Source organism: Aethina tumida, chromosome 5 (genome assembly GCF_024364675.1).
Source record: "Aethina tumida isolate Nest 87 chromosome 5, icAetTumi1.1, whole genome shotgun sequence".
Taxonomy (NCBI): domain Eukaryota; kingdom Metazoa; phylum Arthropoda; class Insecta; order Coleoptera; family Nitidulidae; genus Aethina; species Aethina tumida.
Genome location: NC_065439.1, coordinates 21,796,894 through 21,821,560, shown reverse-complemented (window position 1 = coordinate 21,821,560; position 24,667 = coordinate 21,796,894). Strand labels below are relative to the sequence as shown.

Genomic DNA, 24,667 nt, shown 5'->3' with positions numbered 1-24,667 from the left:
TATCAATTTACATCTGTGGTACAATTTGAAAATGTCATTTCGTTCGATGAAAAGGCAGTTTTTGGGGTGGCAAGTACTTTATAGAATAAAAATCTTTATTTTTAGTTTAAAAAACTTTAAATTAAATATTAAAATATTAATTATAACAAGTTTTTTGTCAATTAATTTTATTCCACTTTGAAACTTTTAAACTAAATACTAAAATACTTCGGAATTTAATGTAAGACCTTCAAATAATAATTATAAAGATTTTCTAAATCAAATTAAATACTAAACTAACTATTTTGAAATTAAATCTATGACATTTAAATACTAATCACAAAGATTTGCTGAACAATTAGGTTACTTTGATTTAAAAGTCTTCAAATTAAGCTCGAAACCACTTTGAAATTTAATCCAAGTCCTTCAAAAACTAATTACAGTCCTTTACATCCATTATAAATATGATACGCCATAATACACGACGTAAAGTCGTTCGAGCCCCCGATAAAACACAAAATTCGCCCGTCCATCCCCCGCAAAAGCCGGCGGAGTCCACCCCGGCCAAACAATGAAGACACTCGACGCCCCGGTCGGAAAAGCCAGAGCCGGACCGGGGCCGAGAGCGCCATTCATTAGCGTTAAATGGGACGCGTAATTAAATATTTCGCGCCGCGGGCCTCCCCCCTCACGAACGAGCGCTCCGCACCAGCCGGTGCGTCGGCGGCAGCCGCCCACACGATCCGTCGCAGTTGCCATGGCGACCGCCGCCAGCGTCCCGGCGATCGATGCGCGACGCCGGGACGTCCCTCCGGTGCTGCACCGGCTTTGAAGGTTAGGCTGCGTGCCGGACGGGGCGCGAACGCAGTTTGAAAGTTGCCGGCTAGACTCGATCAATGTGAATTACAAAATGTTTAATTAATTTTCCGTCAGAACTGAAACATATGCTTTTTCGATTTTTATTCATAATATATCTTTAATAACTATATTTTATCCTTATATGGTTTTATCTTCTTAAATTACATAGACCAGATATTCATAAAAACTTTAAAATAAATTTCTCCTTAGATCTTTTTCTATTCAATTATTTCAGATATTGTATAGAACAATTAATCAACTTTAAAGACAAATATTTTAAAATTTACTTATCGTATCGTTTTCATTTATTTAATCAAATTATTTCTTATATTGCAGTAAATATTATTAAATTTTTTAAAATATATATATATACCTAATATTTTTTTTTATTTTTTTATTAAATTATTTCACATATTGTAGTGAATAATCAACTTTAAAGACAAATATTTTAAAATAACTATATCCTAATATTTTTTCACTTTTTTATTAAATTATTTCAAATATTTTAGTGAATAATCAACTTTAAAGACAATTATTTTAAAATAACTATTTTCTTGAATCTTGTTATTTTTTTTAATTAAATTATTTCAGATATTGTAATGATTAATCAACTTTAAAGACAAATATATTGCAGTAAATATTACTTTGAAAACAAATTTTTTAAAATATATATATACCTAATATTTTTTTTTATTTTTTTATTAAATTATTTCACATATTGTAGTGAATAATCAACTTTAAAGACAAATATTTTAAAATAACTATATCCTAATATTTTTTCACTTTTTTATTAAATTATTTCAAATATTTTAGTGAATAATCAACTTTAAAGACATTTATTTTAAAATAACTATTTTCTTGAATCTTGTTAATTTTTTTAATTAAATTATTTCAGATATTGTAATGATTAATCAACTTTAAAGACAAATATATTGCAGTAAATTTTACTTTCAAAACAAATTTTTTAAAATATATATATACCTAATATTTTTTTCATTTTTTTAATTAAATTATTTCACATATTGTAGTGAATAATCAACTTTAAAGACAAATATTTTAAAATAACTATTTTCTTGAATCTTGTTAATTTTTTTTTAATTAAATTATTTCAGATATTGTAATGATTAATCAACTTTAAAGACAAATATTTTAAAATAACTATTTTTTAGTATCTTTTTCATTTTTTCAATTAAATTATTTCAGATATTGTAGTGAATAATCAACTTTAAAGACGATAATAGATTAAATTTCAATAATTTATTCAATAATTTCTGATATTGCAGTGGAAAATTAACTTTAACCTAATATCTTTTATTTTTTTAAATTAAATTGTTTCAGATATTGCAGTGAATCCATCAATTTTAAAGACAAACAGTTTAAAATAACTTTTCCTTGTTTCATTTTCATATTTTTATTAAATTTTTGCAGATTTTGTAGTTACTTTAAAGAAGAATGGTTTAAAATAAGCAATTATTTCTTTGCACCTTCATTTGTGTATTAAAGAATTCACTTAGAACTCGCATGTTTTAACCTGATTTCCTATAAATTGATCTCGTTTGATGCGACCTTCCCTAAGAAAAATCATATTCGATAATCCCCGCCGGCACATCGGCACAAGTGTCCCTTTATTTCGCCCCTACGTAACGAGGCATCGAACGGTTTTACAAGGGGAATAAAACGTACTTTATTATGTGTCACGCGGCGTCGGCCCAGGAACCCTTTTTAAAGGGCCCACCCCTAATGGTATTAGCCGACTTTCAGCCAGAGCGTAAAACGGACAGGAAAGTTTCAGGGAATTATAGCGATAGTCGGAGAGATTGCGAGTGTATTACGTAACGAATTGCCAAAACTGCGGCGTGAATTTTATAAGGCGCCAAAAGCAAAGCTGTGGATTATCATTAGTGCGCCATCTTCGGTTATCCCCGTTTAATTTGGCGGCACCGAAAGAAATGGAAAACGGTGTAATTTGCTTTTCAACGAGAAGTGGATTGGTTTTGTCGTTCGAACGGAATTAATGGATGGTCGTGAGGATCGAAAAACTGGTGGAATTAATATCAATTTTGTACAGTTTCATTAACACAATTGTTTAGTAATTGGATTGGTATTTACGTAAGTACAGGGGCATGGTTGTGGGGTTTGTAGACGCGGCCAAACCTAAAAGATTCACTCTCATTAATATCAGCACAATAAAATCCTCGAAGGATTGCCATTTTACAATGCTCCGAGATTGGGATTCGACTTGGGATCTGCAAATGGATCGTACCGCATAGTTTTAGACCGTTTCTGTAGCGGTGGTTCCCACATAAGGACCGTAATTGCAATTTAATCCAATAAAGGACTCCGCCGTTGTCAACACCGCCATTGTTCGACAATTCTGCGTGTCAATCCAAAGATACGAGAACAAACGTTTGAAACAAACAAGTGGTGGTATTATCGTGACCGCGACCTTGTACAAGAGTGCTCACACCGCACATACACACACACACACACATCCCAACAATAATTGAGCTATTAATAAATATAAAAGAGCATTAATTCCATATTCATGCAACAACGCGACAGATGGACGATCGACGGGGCGCAGGGACGGTTACATGCGGGGGGAGCAACAACCCCCCTCAAACGGAACGTGCAATTCGAACGAGGAACGTAATCGTTTATTTATCTGTTTATTTTCGCGTACGTCGCGACTAATTTAAGACCGTTGTTTATGTTACAATTAGTCCGGGATCGTAAAGCAAACACGGGAACTGATCAGACAACGGAACACATCCCAGACGGTACGTACCGGGGAAGCAGACACTCAATCAATTCGCTCCCCTCGCTACGGACCTAAGCCACCCTCTTTCGCAGTTTTTGTGTGTCATCGGGTAGAAAAGTCTGCGTCTGATGTGGGACGAGGTGAAATGCGAATTCGTTCGACGGTTGGGAATAAATTCGGATGAGTCATTAACTATGTATGCGTTTGGACGTGCATATTTGTCGCGACCGCGAATTAATCATCCGTTAAGGTTTTGTTGCAAAGACGTTTTCCTTGCGCGTTTCCTTTGTTTCAGGCGCCGTTGACACGACGATCGTGTAAAACGTCCCGTGCAATGACAAATCACCGGCAAATTGTTTTCGCTGTCGCAAGTTAGCTCTTCCGTGGGTTCGATTTGCCTCGTTAGATGTGAATCGTTTGTCCGATTGCAATAACTGTTTTGGCACTGTCTACCATTGGGGGAAATTGTCCCGATAAGAAGGCAATGGACACAGTTTTTCAGACAATGATATTCGACAGAGAACAATTACCTCTTTTAATTTTTAAACATTGATTAGATTTAAAGATATAACAATTTTTCTGTTCATTAACAATCACTTAAACACGATCAAAACTTTAGCAAATTAGATAATCTATTTTAGCAGTAATAATTTTAATTGCACAAAGACTAAATGAATATTTTAGTTAAATGAAATTTCAATTTATTAAACACTGTTATTATATTCTATATATTAATTAACTTTATATTCTATAAAGCAATTTAAACAAACTATTATTAAATATTTAATTAATTTAATAAATTTATTTAAATATGGAAATAAACGACATAATATATGAATAATTCCCCATTTACCATAATTGAGAACATTAAATATCACCAAAACCAGAAAATACTATAACACTATAATAGTTCAAAAACAAATTAATGTTATAATTTCAAGTAACAAAGTTCCATATATAAAAATATGAGTTATTATTCTTCAAAATCTATAAAACTGACTGAAATAAGATATGATAATATTTTTTTAGATAATTTATTTAAAAATAAAATATAATTTTATTTCAAAATTGACTGAAATATGATCATTTACATTTCAACTATAAAGTATTTCAAACAAAAAATAATTTTTGAAAATAGCACGATTAACGAAATGAATAAGAAAAAGTTAATTGTTTATTTCAATATCTGCAAAATTTTACTTTTGTTCAAATGTTATAATAGTTCAAAAACAAATTAATGTTATCATTTCAAGTAACAAAGTTCCATATAAGAAAAAAGTTATTGTTTATTTCAATATCTGCCAAATTTTACTTTTGTCATAAAAATAAAAAAATATAAATTTATATCAAAATTGACTGAATATCACCATGTTTTTGATTTTATTAACTATAAAGTAATTTAAACAAATTATTATTAAAGAATTAACAAAAATTGAATAAAATAGTTTACTTAAATATGGGAATATTAAAAAAATACATAAATGATTTACCATTTATCATAAATAAAAATATATACAATATCATAAATTATATATTTATTATTACTTATATATTTATCATAAATTAAAATATTTTATATTTTATATTTTATATTTTATATTTTATATTTTATATTTTATATTTTATATTTTATATTTTATATTTTATATTTTATATTTTATATTTTATATTTTATATTTTATATTTTATATTTTATATTTTATATTTTATATTTTATATTTTATATTTTATATTTTATATTTTATATTTTATATTTTATATTTTATATTTTATATTTTATATTTTATATTTTATATTTTATATTTTATATTTTATATTTTATATTTTATAAAATACTAATCATATCTTTAATATTATCGTTTTAATATAATATATATACTTTGGTAACTTTATTTTTTCGACTATTTTGAGATAAATTTAATTAAATTTATCATTTTAAGTTTCCATCGATCAATTTAAAATCTAAGAGCAATATATAATTTTAGAAAATAAGGGGATAAACAAATGGAAAAAGAAAAAATTATGTTTTTTCAATATCTACCAAATTATATTTTTTGAAGAAAAATAAAAAATCATATATTTATATCAAAATTCACTGAAATATCATATTTTTGATATTTTCAACTGTAAAGTAATATAAAATAATTATTATTGAAGATTCAAATTAATAAGAACACTAAATATCATTAAGACCAGAAAACTCGTATCTTTAATATTTTATGTATATGCCTAAAATACGTCTGAAAATACAAAAATTATCCATTCGTTAATTTACACCAAAATTGACTTAAATTAGTTTCATATTGATATTTATCTGTGGTTTAAAAAAAACTCATTTTCTGAAATCTAGTTGTTTTTTTAATTTGCGTAAAAAGGTATTCGAAGAAATATTTTAGCGTTAATAAAAGCAAAAAATTATTAGTCTTTTTGAAAATTCATAAATCATATGCCGTAATGTAGTGACAAAGAGTTGGACTAAACTATCAGGAATTTGAGTGACGAAGAGGAACTCCAACACAGACATTTGACTACATACACGAATAGAAATACACCGCCTATAACGTTTACCCGACGTGTACGCGATTTCGGATCCGAACCTTCCGAGTGGACATCCGCGCGTCCCCCTGCCTCTCCCGAGCCGCGTCTACGTGACGCCCCGCAGTAATTTCCGGCGGTGGCAACCGTTCCCCGTTCGAAAACCGTCACGCGCGTCGATTCGCGGGCCCTTTCAACGCGACACACACTCGCACACACAACGGGGCCACCGTTTCCATCTATCATTCCGCCAGCATTGGTACCGACGTTGTAATTGACAACGGCAACAGACACATCCTGCATGCGGTGAATTACGATCCGTGTCATGTGGCGTTCGCGATTTTCGCTCGACTTCCCTCCACCCCGACAACGTGGGGTCGATTCGGCTCTTACCTCTTCGGCCACCTCCTTGACGTCGCCGTTCTTGTCGGCGTCCTTGTTCGGCTTGGACTTGTCCTTCTTGGAGAACGATATGCTCCGGAAGGACCACTTCTTCTTTTTGCTCTTGTCCTTCTTCTTGCTGTCGGGCGTCTCCTCGATTTTGTTGTCGCCGCCTTCGGGGGTCTTTTCGACCGACGATTCCATCGGCTGGTCGCCGCCGGCCGTTTCCTTGGCCTCGGCTTCCGGCGTCTTTGGTTCCTCGGACTCGGACACGCCGTTCTCTTTGATCTCCTCCTTGGCGGCCGCCTCCTCTTTGGGCGTCGCCTCCGTCTCTACCGCCGCCTCTTCATCCTTATCCTGCAACAACAAAAAATTATTAAATGATTAACTCGTAAAAATAAAGTTTTATGAAAGTTGCCGTGGACGGGATACGATAAGGTTATATTTGGTGCATGAACGAGTCCTCGGGGAGATGCGTCGCCGAACCGGCTTTAATATTTAATAACTTCGGAAATTTATTGCCCCAGGTCTCACCCGGAACGTTATTTTTTATGGATCTGAAAGGAAATAAACTCATCTCCATCGTAAATACAAAACAAATTTCCCTGCTTTTATTACTCTACAACGTTCGAGCCATTCAAAGGCTAAACGGCATTAAAACAAAAAAGGAAAAAGAAACTGATCAAGCATGTTTTACACGTTCATGAATATGCAATGCAATCGCGTTTATTGACTGATAGTAAACTTTATAAATACGCGTAATTGGTACTTATAGGAGATTTTAATAGTAAATGCAAATGATCAAGCGTCTCTGGAATATAAAACTTAATTCCTGGGAACAATGAAACGTAAGACGAATGTTTAATATGCAGCGGAATAGTAAACATCACACATTCATAGGTTTATTGTGGCCGTAACTTAAACAGTGTGTCTTGTGGCTTTTTTAGCTTCCTGTCGCTACTAGAAAATTAGTTATATCGTTTGGGATTCCTGCTACTTGATAATGTTATTTGAAGAATTAATTTCATTGTTTATGTGACGGATATCAAGTAGTTAGTCGTTAATTTGTCATTTATTTGATTTAAAATAGGCATGACACAGAAATGAATTTGATTCATAATTTGTATAACTTATTAGTATACATAACTAGTCAGAGCAAAAAACTAATAAGAGATTAATTTTTCGCAGAATTTCGCAGAACCAAAAATTCGTGGTCATAGTAATTTGTTATAAATGAATTGTCTCATAATTTATATAATTGGTTAATGTGGTTAATTTGATATTTATTACCTTAAATTAATTAACATTTGTGGTCATTGTAATTTTTTATAAATAAATTTGTTTAATAATTTGTATACATATATTGATTGTATACACAATTAGTTAATAAGTAGTTAATTTGCCATTTTTACCTTAAATTAGTTAAGAGAACCAAAAATTTGTGATCAGTGTATTTTTTATAAATGAATTTGTTTCAAAATTTGTATAATTTTGGTATAAATTAGTTATGGTAACCAAATATTTTTAGCTCTCGAACCTTTTAAATGATTTTTTATCATAATTTGTATAATTTGGAAAATCTAAAACAAATCATGGCAGAAGATAAAATAATTTACCATGTCTTTGCTCTAGCCAAACTTTATAGCTTTTATAAACAAAGCGGTCAAAGTAAAAAAATAATTAGTTGATAATTAGTCGTTTTTTTGAATACTAATTAACCTTCACAAACAATAAAAATTAGTTTTTTTGAAGTTGCTTCGCTTAACTGATATACATTCCTTTGTGTGTGATCTCTTCTTGTTTCACCTTTGGTTTTTTAAAGTTATACTCATTGATTTCCAGGTAGACGAAATATGCATAAAAAATTCGTGGTCATAGTAATTTGTTATAAATGAATTGTTTCATAATTTGTATAATTTTGATTATATACACAATAAGTCAGAGGAAAAAACTAATGCGGTTAATTAGATATTTATTATCTTAAATTAATTAACATTTGTGGTCATTGTAATTTTTTATAAATCAATTTGTTTAATAATTTGTATATTTGTATACATCTATATTGATTGTATACACAATTAGTCAGAGCATAAAACTAATAAGTAGTTAATTTGCCATTTTTTACCTTAAATTAGTTAAGAGAACCAAAAATTTGTGATCAGTGTATTTTTTTATAAATGAATTTGTTTCAAAATTTGTATAATTTTGAATGTATATTCTTGTAATATTTTAAAAATTTCTTTTTAATTTATATGACTTAGAAATTTTAAAATTAGTAAGAACAAAAAGCTATAAATAATTACTTATCACTTTTTTTGTATAAATTAGTTATGATAACCAAATATTTTTAGCTATCGAACCTTTTAAATGATTTTTTATCATAATTTGTATAATTTGGAAAATCTAAAACAAATCATGGCAGAAGATAAAATAATTTACTATGTCTTTGCTCTAACCAAAATTTATAGCTTTTATAAACAAAGCGGTCAAAATAAAAAAATAATTAGTTGATAATTAGTCGCTTTTTTGAATACTAATTGACCTTGACAAACAATAAAAATTAGTTTTTTTGAAGTTGCTTAGCTTAACTGATATACATTCTTTTGTGTGTCCTCTTCTTGTTTCACATTTGGTTTGTTAACGTTATACACATTGATTTCCAGGTAGACGAAATATGCATCAATTCCCATAGGTTTAATTATCAACCGTGCAACACACACCCCTTTCCGAACGATTATCGTTCTGGTCTGGTATATTTCCTTTATTTAACCGCACTTTGGTATCAACTTCAAATTAGAAATTGTTTTAGTGAACGACGTTCACATTATGCACCGTATGTCGTTAATGAAATGACCAATACATATTTGGAGCTAATTTCCGAATGGCGTGTTCCGACTCATTTGTTCCTGTAAGACACACCGGATCGCCGAGAGTAGATCACCTTCACTTGCCGCGGACACCTGCGTCCTTGGAACGTTACAAGATTTTATAAATACACGCCGTCGTCACGATAAAAGACGAAAAGTTCAATAATCTTCTATGATTTACAACAAAGACGATGGCTCCCCCCAAACAGTTCCCGTAGTTTTTGAATAAAATAAGTCGACGAAATCGCTGGAACGTCAGCAGCGTGTGCACCACCCCGGAGTGGCACGTTCATTAGCATTAAGTCTGCGGTTGTGGCGGCAATAAAATGCGACTATATCCACGCTAATGGAATCTATGCAGGAAATTGATAGTGAACGTGGGCACTATGGACCGTATTTACGAGTCACCAACGTTGTGAGACGAGCCTCTCAAGTATCTCGTTAAAGATGGCAAGGATGCATCTGAGAAATATAATGACGTCGATAAAACTTGCGACTTTACGAGCTTACGTTTTCCCGAATCCCGGCGACGTCTTTAAGGAAAAGGTTTTCAGTTTATTAAGGCGTGGGACTAAAAATTTGTGTGAACGTTTCTGCGCAGTGCCGGATACTCCCGTGTTCAATTTTAGGTCGGCCGCGCGCATGACGTCACGCGTAGAGTAACTTGCATTACGGAGATATGAATTTTATACGAATATTCTCAGAAATGTGTTTATTTTCATAGTTTACAAAAAAATCTAATATAAAAAATGCTTGTTATGCCATATTTTATAAATTAAAGATAAAAAAATTTAGCGTAACTGTGCTATAAGATGCATTACTGTTGCCGTAAAAAAATTTTTACTTAAAAGTTTATTACAATATTAAAGTTTATAAGGATAACCAACCATGGTTTTAAATATAAATTTTTATTAATACATTTTGACAGGTAAACATAGAACAAAAAACATAAAAACCTAACACTTGAATCTACGAAACAATTTTTTTCCATTTTCTTTTGCCGATTGATTTGTCTCTTAAAGCCCTGTTGAGTTCCTTAATTCTGAAGAACATTCTAGTTCTAAAAAAAAGCTGTTTTGCTTGTATGGGACAATCAATTTTACTACTTTTCATTAAAAGATCATGGATAAAATTCTGTTTTTCGGTTACTATGAGTTCACCATTAACTTCGAGAAACACTTTGTTTAATTCTTCAACTTGAGACATAAAACTTAACGATGGTTTTGATAAACCACCCTCAGTGAGGTGATCAATCCATGACCATGATTGACTTGGACTTTGTAAGGTGGAATCTTTTAGCTTGTAACAAACAAACCCTGCCAAATTTTGTAAAGCGTCATTTTCACTAAAAACCCGTTTAATTGCAGCAAGTTGTTTTTTAAGTTGTTCATTTTCAAGTGCGAGGTCATCTAAGTTTTTCCATGTTTCGTTTGTTTGAACACTAAAATTTTTAACACATAAGCAAATGATATGATAAATGATTTATAGAAAAACCATTACCCTTTTCCAAAGTAATATTTGATTCCACTACCATATTATTATCTAAATTTTCCTCCACCTTACAATCATTACTAACTACAGGCTGAGCTGCCCTTTCCCCAACCCTGTTAAGCAAAAAGATAAGCTAGTCTCATACAATCAAAGCAACACACCACCACAATTTGATATTTCAAAAACTTACGTGTTTTCAGCCTCAAGCATGTTCTTTATAAAACGTGCTGTTTCTCTTTTTTGTACGCAACTTTTCTTCTTTTTCCAGCTCCAGAAGTTGAAGGTGATTGTACAACTGATTGGGGTAAATTTTGCGTAGGAACAGCATCATCTTTCAGTGCGCGAAAATTTTTAGGAGTGTAACCCAGAAGGATATGTTTTAAGATAACTTTGTAATCAGTTTCACAGAAATGTTTGGAACACATTACAGCGTTTTTTGTGTTTACTTTGTCTTTTCTCTTTGTGAGATGTAACCACGTTTTGCATAGATTATTGTCTTTAGGAAATCTAAAAAATCTAACGTTTCCGATAGGACTACGTTTAGACTGGTTGTCAGAATTACATCCTACAACAGCACACCGCATTTTTATCACTTTAATACACAAATTTAATCCAGAAATTATGTAAAAAACAATACACACAGAAACAAAACGCCGAAAAGAATACCGTACATATGTTAAATAAGTATATGTATGATAGATTAGCGACTGTTAATCTGTCTTTTTAGTTTGATTAAAACACTAAATTCACAATAATACGCTTTATTACAACAAACGTACTTTAACCCTCTACATCTAAAGCTTGACTGCCTGGTTCTTTTTTAAGAACTGCCCCGATTATTAAATGTAAACAAATACTTCAGATTTGTTTATAAAACAAAACTAGTCTAAATAGATGTGAGCACGTCGCATTGGTCCATCGGTGAAGGTGAAGACGTAAGCTAACATGTATATTCAACTATTTACTTTTAATAATGCTTATTGAAACAAAATTGCCAAAGGGCATAGTAATTCGCAGATTATAGGTCAAAATCATATTGTTCAGTTCAAAACCTACTCTACGCGTGACGTATTCGCGCTAAAATAAGCACCGCCCACCATGCGCAATATCCTACCTTATATTCAGTGTATCATGGTTTCTGCGGTACAAAAATTATGGTGCGCGAACCATCCGACCTTTACCGTACGGCACATATTAAATGCCGGACTTCCTGAGTCCGATATGGACGTTTGAATTATATATTTTTTTCATATTCTATTAGCATGGGTCCGTTACGACATACATATTTAAAGTCCGACAATGGAAAATTCAAGGGGTCCAATATATGCATACAGCTCGGCTTCCTATTGCAATCAAAACGTTTGAATAATTAAGTGGTTGTCATTATTCGTGTGCGTCACCCCAGTACAATAATAACGGCACCATTACGCACACGTTTTCCTCTAAGCCTTTTTATTGACACTACATATCAGGCTTCTAAAATTTCCGATATTTACCATAAATATTCAATTCAATTCAAGATTCAAAGTATTATTTTAATGATTAAAGAAAGCATAGAATAAAAATAATTATAGTAATAATCTATTATATAATGTACAATCATAATTCTTAAATTTTATTACAAATTAAACTCACTAATAAGGGTCAAACCATTATACCAAAAAAAAAATAATAAAAACAATATAATAAAGTTATAATTAAGAAAATTAAATATATTTTAGTAATTTACTGAACTGATTTTTATCTATTCCAAATTATTATTAAAAGAGATTTTACATAGTATTACATAATATAAAAATTAAAAAAATATTTAAATAATACTTAGGTTATTATAAAAAAATGACAAAAAATTAAATATTTTAAAAAATTCCATTATTTATTTTATTACTTATTAATCATTGTTTTAAACATATCTTGCATAATGACTAAACTTCACAAAATACGATTTTCGTTGAAATTATGAAAGTAAAATATATTTTTAATAGTTTATTATTTACCCAAATATTTATAATTTTTTATAACATTATTAAAAGAGATTTTACATAGTATTACATATAAAAATTAAAAAAATATTTAAATAGTACTTAAGTTATTATAAAAAAATGACAAAAAATTAAATATTTTAAAAAAATTCATTATTTATTTTATTACTTATTAATCATTGTTTTAAACATATCTTGCATAATGACTAAACTTCATAAAAGACAATTTTCGTTGAAATTATGAAAGTAAAATATATTTTTAATAGTTTATTATTTACCCAAATATTTATAATTTTTTATAACATTATTAAAAGAGATTTTATATAGTATTACATATAAAAATTAAAAAAATATTTAAATAATACTTAAGTTATTATAAAAAAATTAAATATTTTAAAAAATTCCATTATTTATTTTATTACTTATTAATCATTGTTTTAAACATATCTTGCATAATGACTAAACTTCACAAAAGACGATTTTTGTTGAAATTATGAATGTAAAATATATTTTTAATAGTTTATTATTTACCCAAATATTTATAATTTTTTTTAAAACATTATTAAAAGAGATTTTATATAGTATTACATATAAAAATTAAAAAAATATTTAAATAATACTTAAGTTATTATAAAAAAATTAAACATTTTAAAAAATTCCATTATTTATTTAATTACTTATTAATCATTGTTTTAAACATATCTTGCATAATGACTAAACTTCACAAAAGACGATTTTCGTTGAAATTATGAAAGTAAAATATATGTTTAATAGTTTATTATTTACCCAAATATTTATAATTTTTTATAACATTATTAAAAGAGATTTTACATAGTATTACATATAAAAATTAAAAAAATACTTAAATAGTACATAAGTTATTATTAAAAAAATGACAAAAATTAAATATTAAAAAAAAAAATTCATTATTTACGATTTTCGTTGAAATTATGAAAGTAAAATATATTTTTAAAAGTTTATTATTTACCCAAATATTTATAATTTTTTATAACATATATTACATTATAATATAATTATATATTACATTAGACATAATACATTATATATAATATAATTAAAAAGTTTTTATTATTTCAAATTATAATAAATCTATTTAATATAAAATACTATTATTATTTTGTTTATTTTAAATATATTGTATAAAATAAAATGTATTTATGATAATTTATTATGTAACCAAATAATAATGCTTTTTTATATATCACAAATTATTATTTTAAATCGATTTTGTTTAATTGTAGAAGGTATTAATATAATAATTTAAAAAATAGTTTAAATAATTAAATTTTGATTGTTATAAATCATAATAAATTTGTTTAATGAAAAACACTGTTATTACAAGAAAAACTACGTAAAATTAAATATTTTAATAAATTACATAATTTATTTTATAGCTTCAAATTAAATTTAAATATATTATTTTACTATAGTGCAGGACAAATGAGCATCAATTAATCCAGCATCACCGATTTCTGTTGTTTTTGAACAATCAATTTAACGCACCCAGACTAGACTTAGATTGAAAAAAGCTGCGAAGCTTCCTCCTCCCGAATTTCGTCAAACAAATCCAATAATCGATTCCGCAAACGCCCCCAGGCGAAACGAACTATCGCCAATCAAATCGCGCCAGTCCAGACGATGTACGTAACAGATAGAGCCCGATCGGATGACAAATTGCGCTAATTAAGCCCCCTCGACGTGGACGCGTCGCTTTTATCAGCCCGCATTTAAATCGTGGGATCCCGCGTCTAGTTCGAACATCCGCGAACCGCAGGGGCTCCCCATTGTCGGACTGCCGAGGGTTGGGCGGGGTTATTGTCCGTGGTCAAGGACTGAACGCGTGTGCGCCCCAACTAGGTACGATTCACCGTTTCCGTACGGAGAAAACGTCGCTTTCAGGTAAACCGGGGGGAAATCTCGTCTGGGCCAGTGTCTGGGGCTTTGATGGGTTTTTATTTGAGGGGCAGCTGTTGATGATGGACGAATGCGGGTCTGTAATGGTGAACAAACATCCTAATTGTGCGTTGGATGTCCCGGTTGTTGGTCCGCTCCGAAGATGCGACAAAAAGGGTTCGTTGCTTAATCTATGATTAGGATCTCCGTGTGTCTGGACAAATAAACGATTCCTCCGTTGACACAAAGAGCTCTCCGGAATGGAACCCATTAAATTTCAGGCAATCGCAATTACGATATTAATGGCGGCAATTACACGTCCGAGAAAAGTACCATGGCTACTTTACGGCTAACGCATTCATCTAGATAATTTGAACTAATTATTCTTTATAATTAAATGTAATCAATTTGCTGGTTGAGAAATTACATGGCTTAACATCCACGTTTTAACAGTCTTATTTTCGCACCGATTCGGCCGTTTGCACACATAAAATGCCCGTTACATTCCGCACCGGGCTCACCAAATGTTTAAGCTTTCTGATATAGCCGGTGCTGACATTTAGTTTCCGCTCCGTCGCCTTCGCACCCATAAATACAACACCCCACATTTACTACGAAACCAGAATTTGCTCCACTGCGACTCTAATTGCTGAGAGGAAACACCGGTTTGTCGAGGAAAAGGTCAGAAAATTGAGTTAGCCTGAAAATTTTTCGTGCCGCACAAAACAACAACCCAACGCCCGTCCAATAACGAATAATAAATGAGAACCTGTCATTGGATATGCCTTATCAGTCAATTAAGAACTCGAGCCGAGACGTGCTGATTAATGATGATGAATGTTGTTTAATATTGGCACCTCCAATCGAAAACCCATCGTACACGTCCACGAAAAAATTATTACAAAACAGATAACCGAATCACGTTCCACCGTTGGAAATGCCAGACGAAACGTAAATGAGTTCCGTCTCCGCGGATTCGAAAACCGGGAAAAATTCTTTTGTCGCTTCCAAAACGTTTTTATTCCGAGTGTTTGGAATTCATAAAGCGGTGCTGGCTGTCGTCGCGCATCCGAGAGAAATAAACTTAGCATAAATTAATGTCTACTTGTACTTAAACGCCAACCTGCGGGATGATAAAATCGGTTAAATGGATTTTAATAAGGCCTAACTTGCGTGTGGCACCGCAGAAACGGGCTCACACTTGATGTGAACTATTTTTCGTTTAGATGTGTGAAAATAATTATCCTCAGGAATAAAACACACATATTTACTTCGAATTTACATTTAGAATGCATCAAATTATCACTGTTGATTACAAATTTGCTTTTAACTTTCTACAAGATGTCATATACAGACATAAATTGAGTTATAAAATGTTGTGTAATAATAGAGTTACATGCAAAATATTTTATCTTTCTAAGAATTATGAACAACATTTGTATAGCTCGTATGTCCCAAGAATCAGGTTACTTATAATTGTTATCTGGAGGTTTCGCCACTCAATTTTATTTGGAAAAATGTTGTGCAAACTTTGTATAAACCCCATGTCCCAAAAAGGAGGTTACAGTTATTATCTGGAAGATATTCACTCAATTCTATTTAGCAAATTATTGTGTAAAAATATGGTTTTAGATGCAACTATTATTCACTTTCTAAGAATTATGAACAACATTTGTATAAATCCCATGTCCCAAGAAACAGATAACAACCGTTATCTGGAAGTTGTTTCATTCCATTTTATTTGGCAACATGAAAATAATAGTTTATTTTGCATTTCTTTTTCTCATTTTAATAATTAACATATGAATATTTGTAAAAATCCTAATTTCCAAGAATCAGATTACTGAATTTTATTTAGCAATATGCAAAAATATACTTTTAGATGCAATTATTGTCGTCTTTCTAAGAAGTATGAACAACAATTGTATAATTTCCATATCCCAAGAAACAGAATACAGTTATCTGAATGTTGTTTCACTCAATTTTATTTGGTAACATAGTTTTTATTGTATTTATTTTTTCTTTTTAAGAATTATGAATAACATTTGTATAAACCTCATGTCCCAAAAATCAGATTATAGTTGAATTAACCGAAAGTAATTTCATTAAATTTTGTTTACGAAAATGTGTAAAAAATATTTTTGGAGCCACAAATCGACGCAAGATGAATGCAATTTGGGGGTGTCCGAACCAGAGACAATTCAACCGGTTCCTTAGAAGCAAATGACTTCGACTAAAAGATAAGCACGAAACTGTGTACATATTTTCCATACACTCCAGCACGGACAAAGCCCCGCATTGATCGAAACGGGAATGGGAAATTTACAAGAGCCGACAGGCCCGGAAGGAGTCTGCGTTATGTATCGGTATTGCCATGAAATGTCGTACCTACGTTTCGGGTTGTTGGAAGGAACGTCGGACTTGCGATTTAGCATCGGGCTTTGTCAGGAAATTGCACTTTTTTACGGTTCAGTTTATCGGGCTCCGAAGTTGCGACACGTAAGGAGCCCAGGTCTCGTAATTGAAAAGCCGATTTATGGCCCCGGGGGTGGCGTTCTCCGCATACTTCGGCTAACGACTTCAGATAAAATTACTGTTTTAAATAACCGTCCGATAAAAACACTGCATTACTTTCAACTTCTGTTTGGAGAATTATCATAGTTGTTTTTTGTTAGCAAGAGCAGAACCTCGAGGGAAACGATAGAGCCCGTTGCCGATTTATTTCGGGACCGTTTAACCTTCACTCTGCGAGACCGTGATGTCTTCAACGAGCCGCAGAACGCGAAATTGGCCGTTCGATGTTTCAAAAATAAACCCGATGACCAAAAATCCAGCCATTATCCCCCTACGCCGTTGTTCCGAGGGTATTTTTAGCCCGCACAACGTGCCCATTCACACGTTGCGGCGTCGTGAAACCGCGGTTGCACACAAATTCAATTAAAATACAATTAAACATTTTGTAACGTCGGTTTGTAAGCCGAAGAAATCGCTGCAACGCGCAAAGATAGATCGTAAATGTCAAAGAAACACACGGTTCCAGTTAGGTGCGGTGCAACCACCACCATGAGAAATAAAAATAAAGAATGCCGTATCGCAACGGCGAACGATCCGAGGTGAATTTCTTCGCATAAACACGGATAATCGGCGACTTTTGCTTTCGTCAAACTATTGTAGAATCGTCTCATTAAGACAAGAATTTTAATTGAGCGGCTAATGGAAAATCACATACAATAAACTAATGCATTGACTCGTACATATTAATAAATACAGGTTGATGGGTAGCTGTGCAAGTTCAATAGTCCGCCATCTGCTGAATGTATCTTTGAAATTACACATTTCGCAGAATACGAGGTACGAAATGAACGGTTAAGTTTCGGTTTAATCGACGGCCACTTAGCCATTTCTGACGTTAACGGTCGTGGCAGGCGCTAAAATTAATTTCAGATGATCTTTATTAAAAACAGGATGCAACAAATACGATGTTTATGATAAATATGGGACAATTATCAAAATTTGACAATTATCCAACTAAATCCACTCTAAGGAGTCATACAAAGGTTATTCATAAATTTGGAATATAAATGGAATACAATTGCATCAGAAACAATATTTACACATTTTGCCAGATAAATTATTATTATGATAAACTTAATAATTATTCATAATTAATGATTTTCAAGGAAATCTATTTTTTTATTAACAATAAATTATATATAATATTATATTATTATATAATTTCAACTGATAATTTTTTAGGATTTTATTGTGTTTGGAAAACTCTCTTGTTTTTGTTAAGTTATATACGTTTTAATACACAATACAAAAATTCTTTATCGACTTTTATTAAATTATTAACTGGTGTTTTAATAATTATCTCTTGATTTTAACTGACAAATTTTTAAAGATTTTGTATGCTTTGAACTCTATTCATTTATTTTTATATTTTCTAATAAACAATACAAAAATTCTTGATGGATCTTCAATAAATTATCAAAGGACAATTATCTTTTAATAATTATTATGATAATCTTAATAATTATCTACTTTTACTAATAATATTTTAACGATTTTGTTGTTTTTGGAAATAATTTTTTTTTTAACTTAATTTAAGAAAAATTCTTGATATTATATAATATTATAAACTGATAATTTTCTTGATACCTTCAATTAATTATCTGTTGATATTTATTAAAGTTACTCATCAGCAAACACCTAATTTAAATTAAAACCTTAACAAAACGTTTGTCAACAATATTCACTCGACAGGAACAGATTTATGCAAACACGACTTTAAAGCATCGTTTTGCATAAACAAACACACTCGAAGCAGCCACTCAAACGAATCCCGGCGCTGAGAATTGGAAACGGAAGGTTGTCGAAAGGCGACGATCACGTTGACGGAGTCCACCCCCTTTCTTCTAGGCACCCCGATGAAATTTTTAACGTTTACATCCCTCTTCGTTATTATCGTCGCCCACGGCTCCGCCTGGGAGCCACGCGATAATTAGTCACTGTGACAGCACAAGCCGGGGAGATTAAGTTAGTGCGGGGGCGGTTTTTCGGGGGGGTTGAAAACTGTCTTCGCCGCCGTTTGAACTCTCGCGCCTGGTGATTTGTCATATCGGCCGGTTTTGTTTATGAAAAGTCGTAAATTCAGCGGTAAGTGGTCGTGGAAGTTTGGGAATCGCAGTCGAAACTGGACTTTGACAGGTCGAGTTATTTATTGTATTTGCTTACGAGACAGTTAAGCATACAGAATTTTTTTTGTTTACGGTGTGTGACACTTTGAGAAGCACGTAAAAACTTTACGATAAACACCTGTCTCCTTAAAGTTATGGTTACGTTGAGAAATCAGGTTTGTATATAAACAACGTAAAACAAATGGGTGGCCATAAAGTGTGCGTGGCTTTAATAAAAGTTTACACAATGAGGTTATAAATGGAAGTAGTGTCAGTCGACAAAAAGACCACCAAGAATAAACGAATAAACGAATAAAAAAGGCCACTCTGAAAATCCATTCAGCAGTTTTTCTACCGTGATTCGTATCCAGCGAGGCTGAATAATTTCATTTTTCTACATCAAAGGGGTGTGTGTCGTACCACGGTTTATTTTGAGGCCCGTATTATTGCGTTCATGAAGTTAACAGAGGCATCTTGGTCCTTTTGTCTACATCATTACACGAAGATTGTCGACGGCATTGTGCTGCGTACAAAGTGCCTTTTTTTCTTTGCTCCGTGGCTTTGTAACCCTCATTTTCCATCGACACATCCACAAAGCACGTTTCATTACCTGTCCGCCCGATCCCCCTTTTGAAGGGCCGGGTCTAATTTCCCAGAAATTTGGCCACATGTAAAACGTCCACTCCAGGGAGTTATTCACACAATTTTTTTTTGAAGAATCGTACCGGCGGGAGCTGAATTAACACAACGTAATGACTAAACCCATTTAGGAAATTAGACGTAATTAAAACGGGAGTCGGGGGCGGCTGCCGTCAGGCGCCACAAGTGCCAATTCAGCTGCAAGTGTTTTCCGGCATGATTTGTCCTGGTATTTTTACGCTTTCTCCGCGGGTGAATAAACGGTATCCGAGACGCGTACTCATTGTTAATTATAATTAGTAAGTGTACGAGGAATTCTGGGTACGAATAACGTCCAGCCCTGGCAATGAACGATAAGCGGAATTCTAAATGACACAGTTGTGCCAGCCAAACCGCACTCGCCTAATCAGTCGACTGATAGCAGAAATTATACAGGCAAACAATTAACGCTGATTGGCGTATATTTTTAACACCCGGCTTAATTAGTATGTTTTGGGACCCGTTAGGACTGTTAATTTGACGTAAAACATTGACTTACCGCATCGGGGATGTCCGCATGTGGTCCAACTCCATTTGTTGTTACTTTGGTGTCCAAGTCGCCGATCTTTTCCAGTTTTCCTTCGCCTTCCACTACTGCCTCGCCCTCTTTCTTCGGCGTTGTTGTGATGTCAACCGATCGTTTCGACTGCCTTGCTCCCATTTTCCTTCAATACCTTCAGTTACTCGATCTGCAAGAGAGAGACGATAGTTTATAAGTGACACCCCGAAATGTTTGACGAAAACCCGTCGACATTGAATCTTATGTAAGACGATTTGCACCGCAATGCAAATGTTTGCCCAGAAGTTCTCATACACACACAGGTAGATAAGACCATGAGCAAACACCGAGGTAAACGCAGAAGTCCGCACGGGTCTCCCGATACTATTGTGCATCAGGTAAAAAATACATTTTTATCAACCGGCACGGCCTTGGGAATGTGTGGAATAAGTTCATAAATACCTTATGTGTTATTTTGTATACGTTGAGCTGCATACAATTTTAGTAAAAACCGGTAAACATTAAGTAATTTGACAGAGTAATTTCTTTAAATGTCATCGTCGATCGTTAAGATGTCAATTGCGTCTGACACATCATTATTGGGTCCCACCCTCCAACACCGTTTACAGAAGGTGCGACTGGAAGATCACACACGGGTGTTTTACATAATAAATTGAACCATAATTGACCTACCCACATTATTAAATTCATGTACAAACGTCGATTTCCCAAAGCTTCACATCAAAATACCTCCTTTGAGTCACCAAATCGTTAAATTGACGTGTGATTCGTCCCTCAGCCAAATGAAGTTATTTAATAACTTCATAATAACTCCATTGACTCCGTAAATTATCAGTGACAGTAACACATCCACATGTCGGACAGATAAAGTTCGACCTTGTCTTGTTTGCCCGTTTGAACACTCAGCAGCTGTGATTTTTTACCTGCTCCAATTTTTACCGAACGCTGAGCAGCATGTAAAATGGCGAGAAAATGTTGCAAAACTTGATTCGTTCCCGTTTCCAGTCGCGGAACGTGTTTTTTTCGATGCACGTTTATTGGGTCACCAATCGGTCAATTTTGTATCAATAGTCCAACTAAGAACGGTGTCCCGGTGTTGAGTTGTTAGACCAGTAGGAACAACTATCGCCTCATCAAGTTCGTAGCTTAATTGACAATAGGTTTTATTGTTGTTTCCAAGTGGTAAACTGAATGGAATAACAGTGAAACCCGTTCAATAGACCATTTTTATTTTCATCTGTGTATGAACATATTTTATTGTAGTTTTACCTTTGTTATGTTAGATGTGGTGATTTTTTATTTTTATAATAACCACAGTTAAATTTTGTATTGTAATTTGTCAGGCTTGAGCCTGTCATGGTAAATAATTGTCTCCTCCTTTAATTGCAATTTAACCCCAGTCTGGAGGAGAAAAGATCGCAGAGACAAAGCACAATAAATCATCAGTTGGGTTCTAATTCTGGACTAACCAACATTATTGTTCAACCACACTGGAAGGGAACTTAACAACGGAGACAATCTCCTTAAATAAGCCAATATAACTTACCCCCAAATGGCTGAACTAATCAGATATTTGTCAGTGTTTCGTCACCCAGGGTTTGTTTCTAAGAGATTAGATTGCAGCTCAGATTATTTTATTACAAAATCAACAGTTAATTGAAGTACTGTTGGTATCTGATGCAATAAACAAAGGACTGACAAAATGCTGATACATTAATTCGTGCAAAATTAAAAGCAGATATGAAATGACGGATGAATTCAACGGAGTCATCTTTATCTTCAGTAGTTTCCAGTGGGTTAATTAACAGGAGGAAAATCATGAATGAAACGGCAAAAACGCCTGATTTTCCTGTCAACTTTGCATCACAGAAGCACAGGTGGAGGAGGTGAAAGGCCCAAGTACCCCACTCCTCCCCATGACCAGAACAAAGATAAACAAACAGCGCAAGCAGTACCTGCCGAAGACCAACGCACTCCGCCAAACTTCACAAGCATACTCACATGAGAAAAATCAAATTTTAATCCCAATCACCGGTCACCGCCACAAATAAGATAACTTCGACGCCGTGTCACAGCACCGACCGAAACGAGAGCACACAAAAATGCACGGCGAAAACACCACCAAACCAGTAATACCGATTGCCTGGTAGTACGCGGCTGTATATCGACGCTCGGCTGGTTAAACCGACTGACTGAAATCTCGTTTGGGAAACGCGCGACGATCGCCAGCGACAGCAAAACGGCGTAGCGTTCGGGGCACTTGGTGCACACGGGCAAACGTGTCTGTGTGTGTGTGCGGCCGTTCGTTTTCTGAAACCAAGGTCCCTGACACACTGCCCGGTGGCTCCTTCGGCGTTTTTAGGGGAGACAATGGCGCGGCGTTTTCGTATGCGGGTCAGGGTGACTCTCCTACGTTCGGACTGGCACATTCCATCGGATTCTCGTTTATTTTTCTTATTTTTTTTTTTTTTTTTGTGGGATGCAGGAAACGCCGCTGACGGGATCTGTGCCTTTCCGTTGATTTCGAGGCAATAAATATGTCGAAAAAACAATGAGATGAAGGACGGTGAACGGGGACAAAGCTGAATTTATTACGGAATGGAGATCTCGGCGACTACGTAAACTTGCGAGATGAGTCGAGAAACAATGAGGCATTTATTTGTCAACCGGGTAATCGGTTTAAATGATTAATTCGTCTGGAACGTCGACTAAAGCCCCGAGGTGGTAATTGAGGGTGGGATGTAATAACGAGAAAAAACCTCAATACAATATACAATAAAGATGTGATGGCTGTAGGTAATCTGAGCAAAGTTGAATGATTAAATTATACTTAAATAGTAAAACAGACACATTAGGAATATTCCAAGAAAAGTGATGAACACGCATCTAAGAGCTAGAAAAGGTCATTTTAAATTAACTCGAAGTTCCTTAATGGGCTCTCATAGTTAATTACTTTAAAAGAAAGAAGAAAAGACCTGTGAAAAGTAATTTAAATATTAGCTTAATTTGGTTTATTCAAATCAAGATTAAATTCTAGAAAAAGTTGCAAATATTTACGAGCAACAAATATTTACACATTGACAAAATTGAAAGGAGATAAGTTCAAATAAAAACTCTTCGACTTCGTACAATAAAAAAAGAATTAGTTACTAAAATATAAGTAAGTAAACTTAAATAATTAACTTATAATTAAATGGTAAAACAGGCACATTAGAATACTCAAATTAATTTTACATGAAACGTGATGATTATGGAACGACGTTCTAGAAGAAGTCACTTTAAATTAGCTCTAAGATTTTTAAATTAAATTACTTTGAAAAAATAAGTAAAAACTTGTGAAATGTAAGATGAATAATTATTAGACTATTTTAGTAGTTGGAAAAATGAAATTAATTAATGATCTGTAAATTTTTACTTATCAGGACAAGAAAATGTTTATGGCCAACAAATATTTTGATGTTATTTTAATGGATTACGGATAAATTTGATGGCTTACTTCACATTTTTTTAATTTATCTGTAAATTATATAAAAATCAAATCAAAACTTTTCAGTTATCTCTCCATATAATAAAAAAAGAACTAAATTATAAAAATTAATACCCATTTACTGTTGGAAATGAGTGTATTTAAAATAATTAAATTAGACTTAAATGGTAAAACAGACACGTTAGAATACATAAATGAGTATTACAAGAAACGTGATTATGATGAAACGAGGATCTAAAAGCTAGAAGAAGTCACTTTAAATAACTCAAACTTCCTAATGGGCTTACATATTAAATTACTTCAAAAGAATAGGTTTCTGAAAAGTAATTTAAATAATAAACTGACTAATTTGCAAGTATCTCTTCTAGAAAAATTTGAGCAAAACGAAATGCATTAATGATCTCTAAAGTTTTATTTATCAGATACAAAATAATGTTTTCAACTATTGATGGTTTTTAAAGAAATTCCAAAAATGTTTTGTGACATGTCTTTTTTTTTTAATTCTTAAACTTTCCTCCATGTAATAAGAAAATAA

The 24,667-nt window shown here is 32.8% G+C and overlaps 1 protein-coding gene across 3 annotated transcripts in view; it reads right to left on the bottom strand.

The window, feature by feature from the left end:
• Window positions 1-24,667, bottom strand: part of LOC109603853 (uncharacterized) — a 96,862-nt gene that overhangs the window by 43,127 nt on the left and 29,068 nt on the right. Inside the window, exons 1-3 of one of the 3 annotated variants that reach the window (XM_049968220.1) lie at window positions 22,647-22,932; window positions 20,625-20,814; window positions 6,527-6,871 (exon numbers count right to left, since the gene is read on the bottom strand). In XM_049968220.1, coding sequence (XP_049824177.1) covers window positions 6,527-6,871; window positions 20,625-20,786 — 507 coding nt within the window. In that variant the 5' untranslated portion in view covers window positions 20,787-20,814; window positions 22,647-22,932. Of the gene's footprint in view, window positions 1-6,526; window positions 6,872-20,624; window positions 20,815-21,086; window positions 21,192-22,646; window positions 22,933-24,667 lie in introns of those variants that run through there. The other 2 variants (XM_020020361.2, XM_049968219.1) reach the window with 2 other exon arrangements.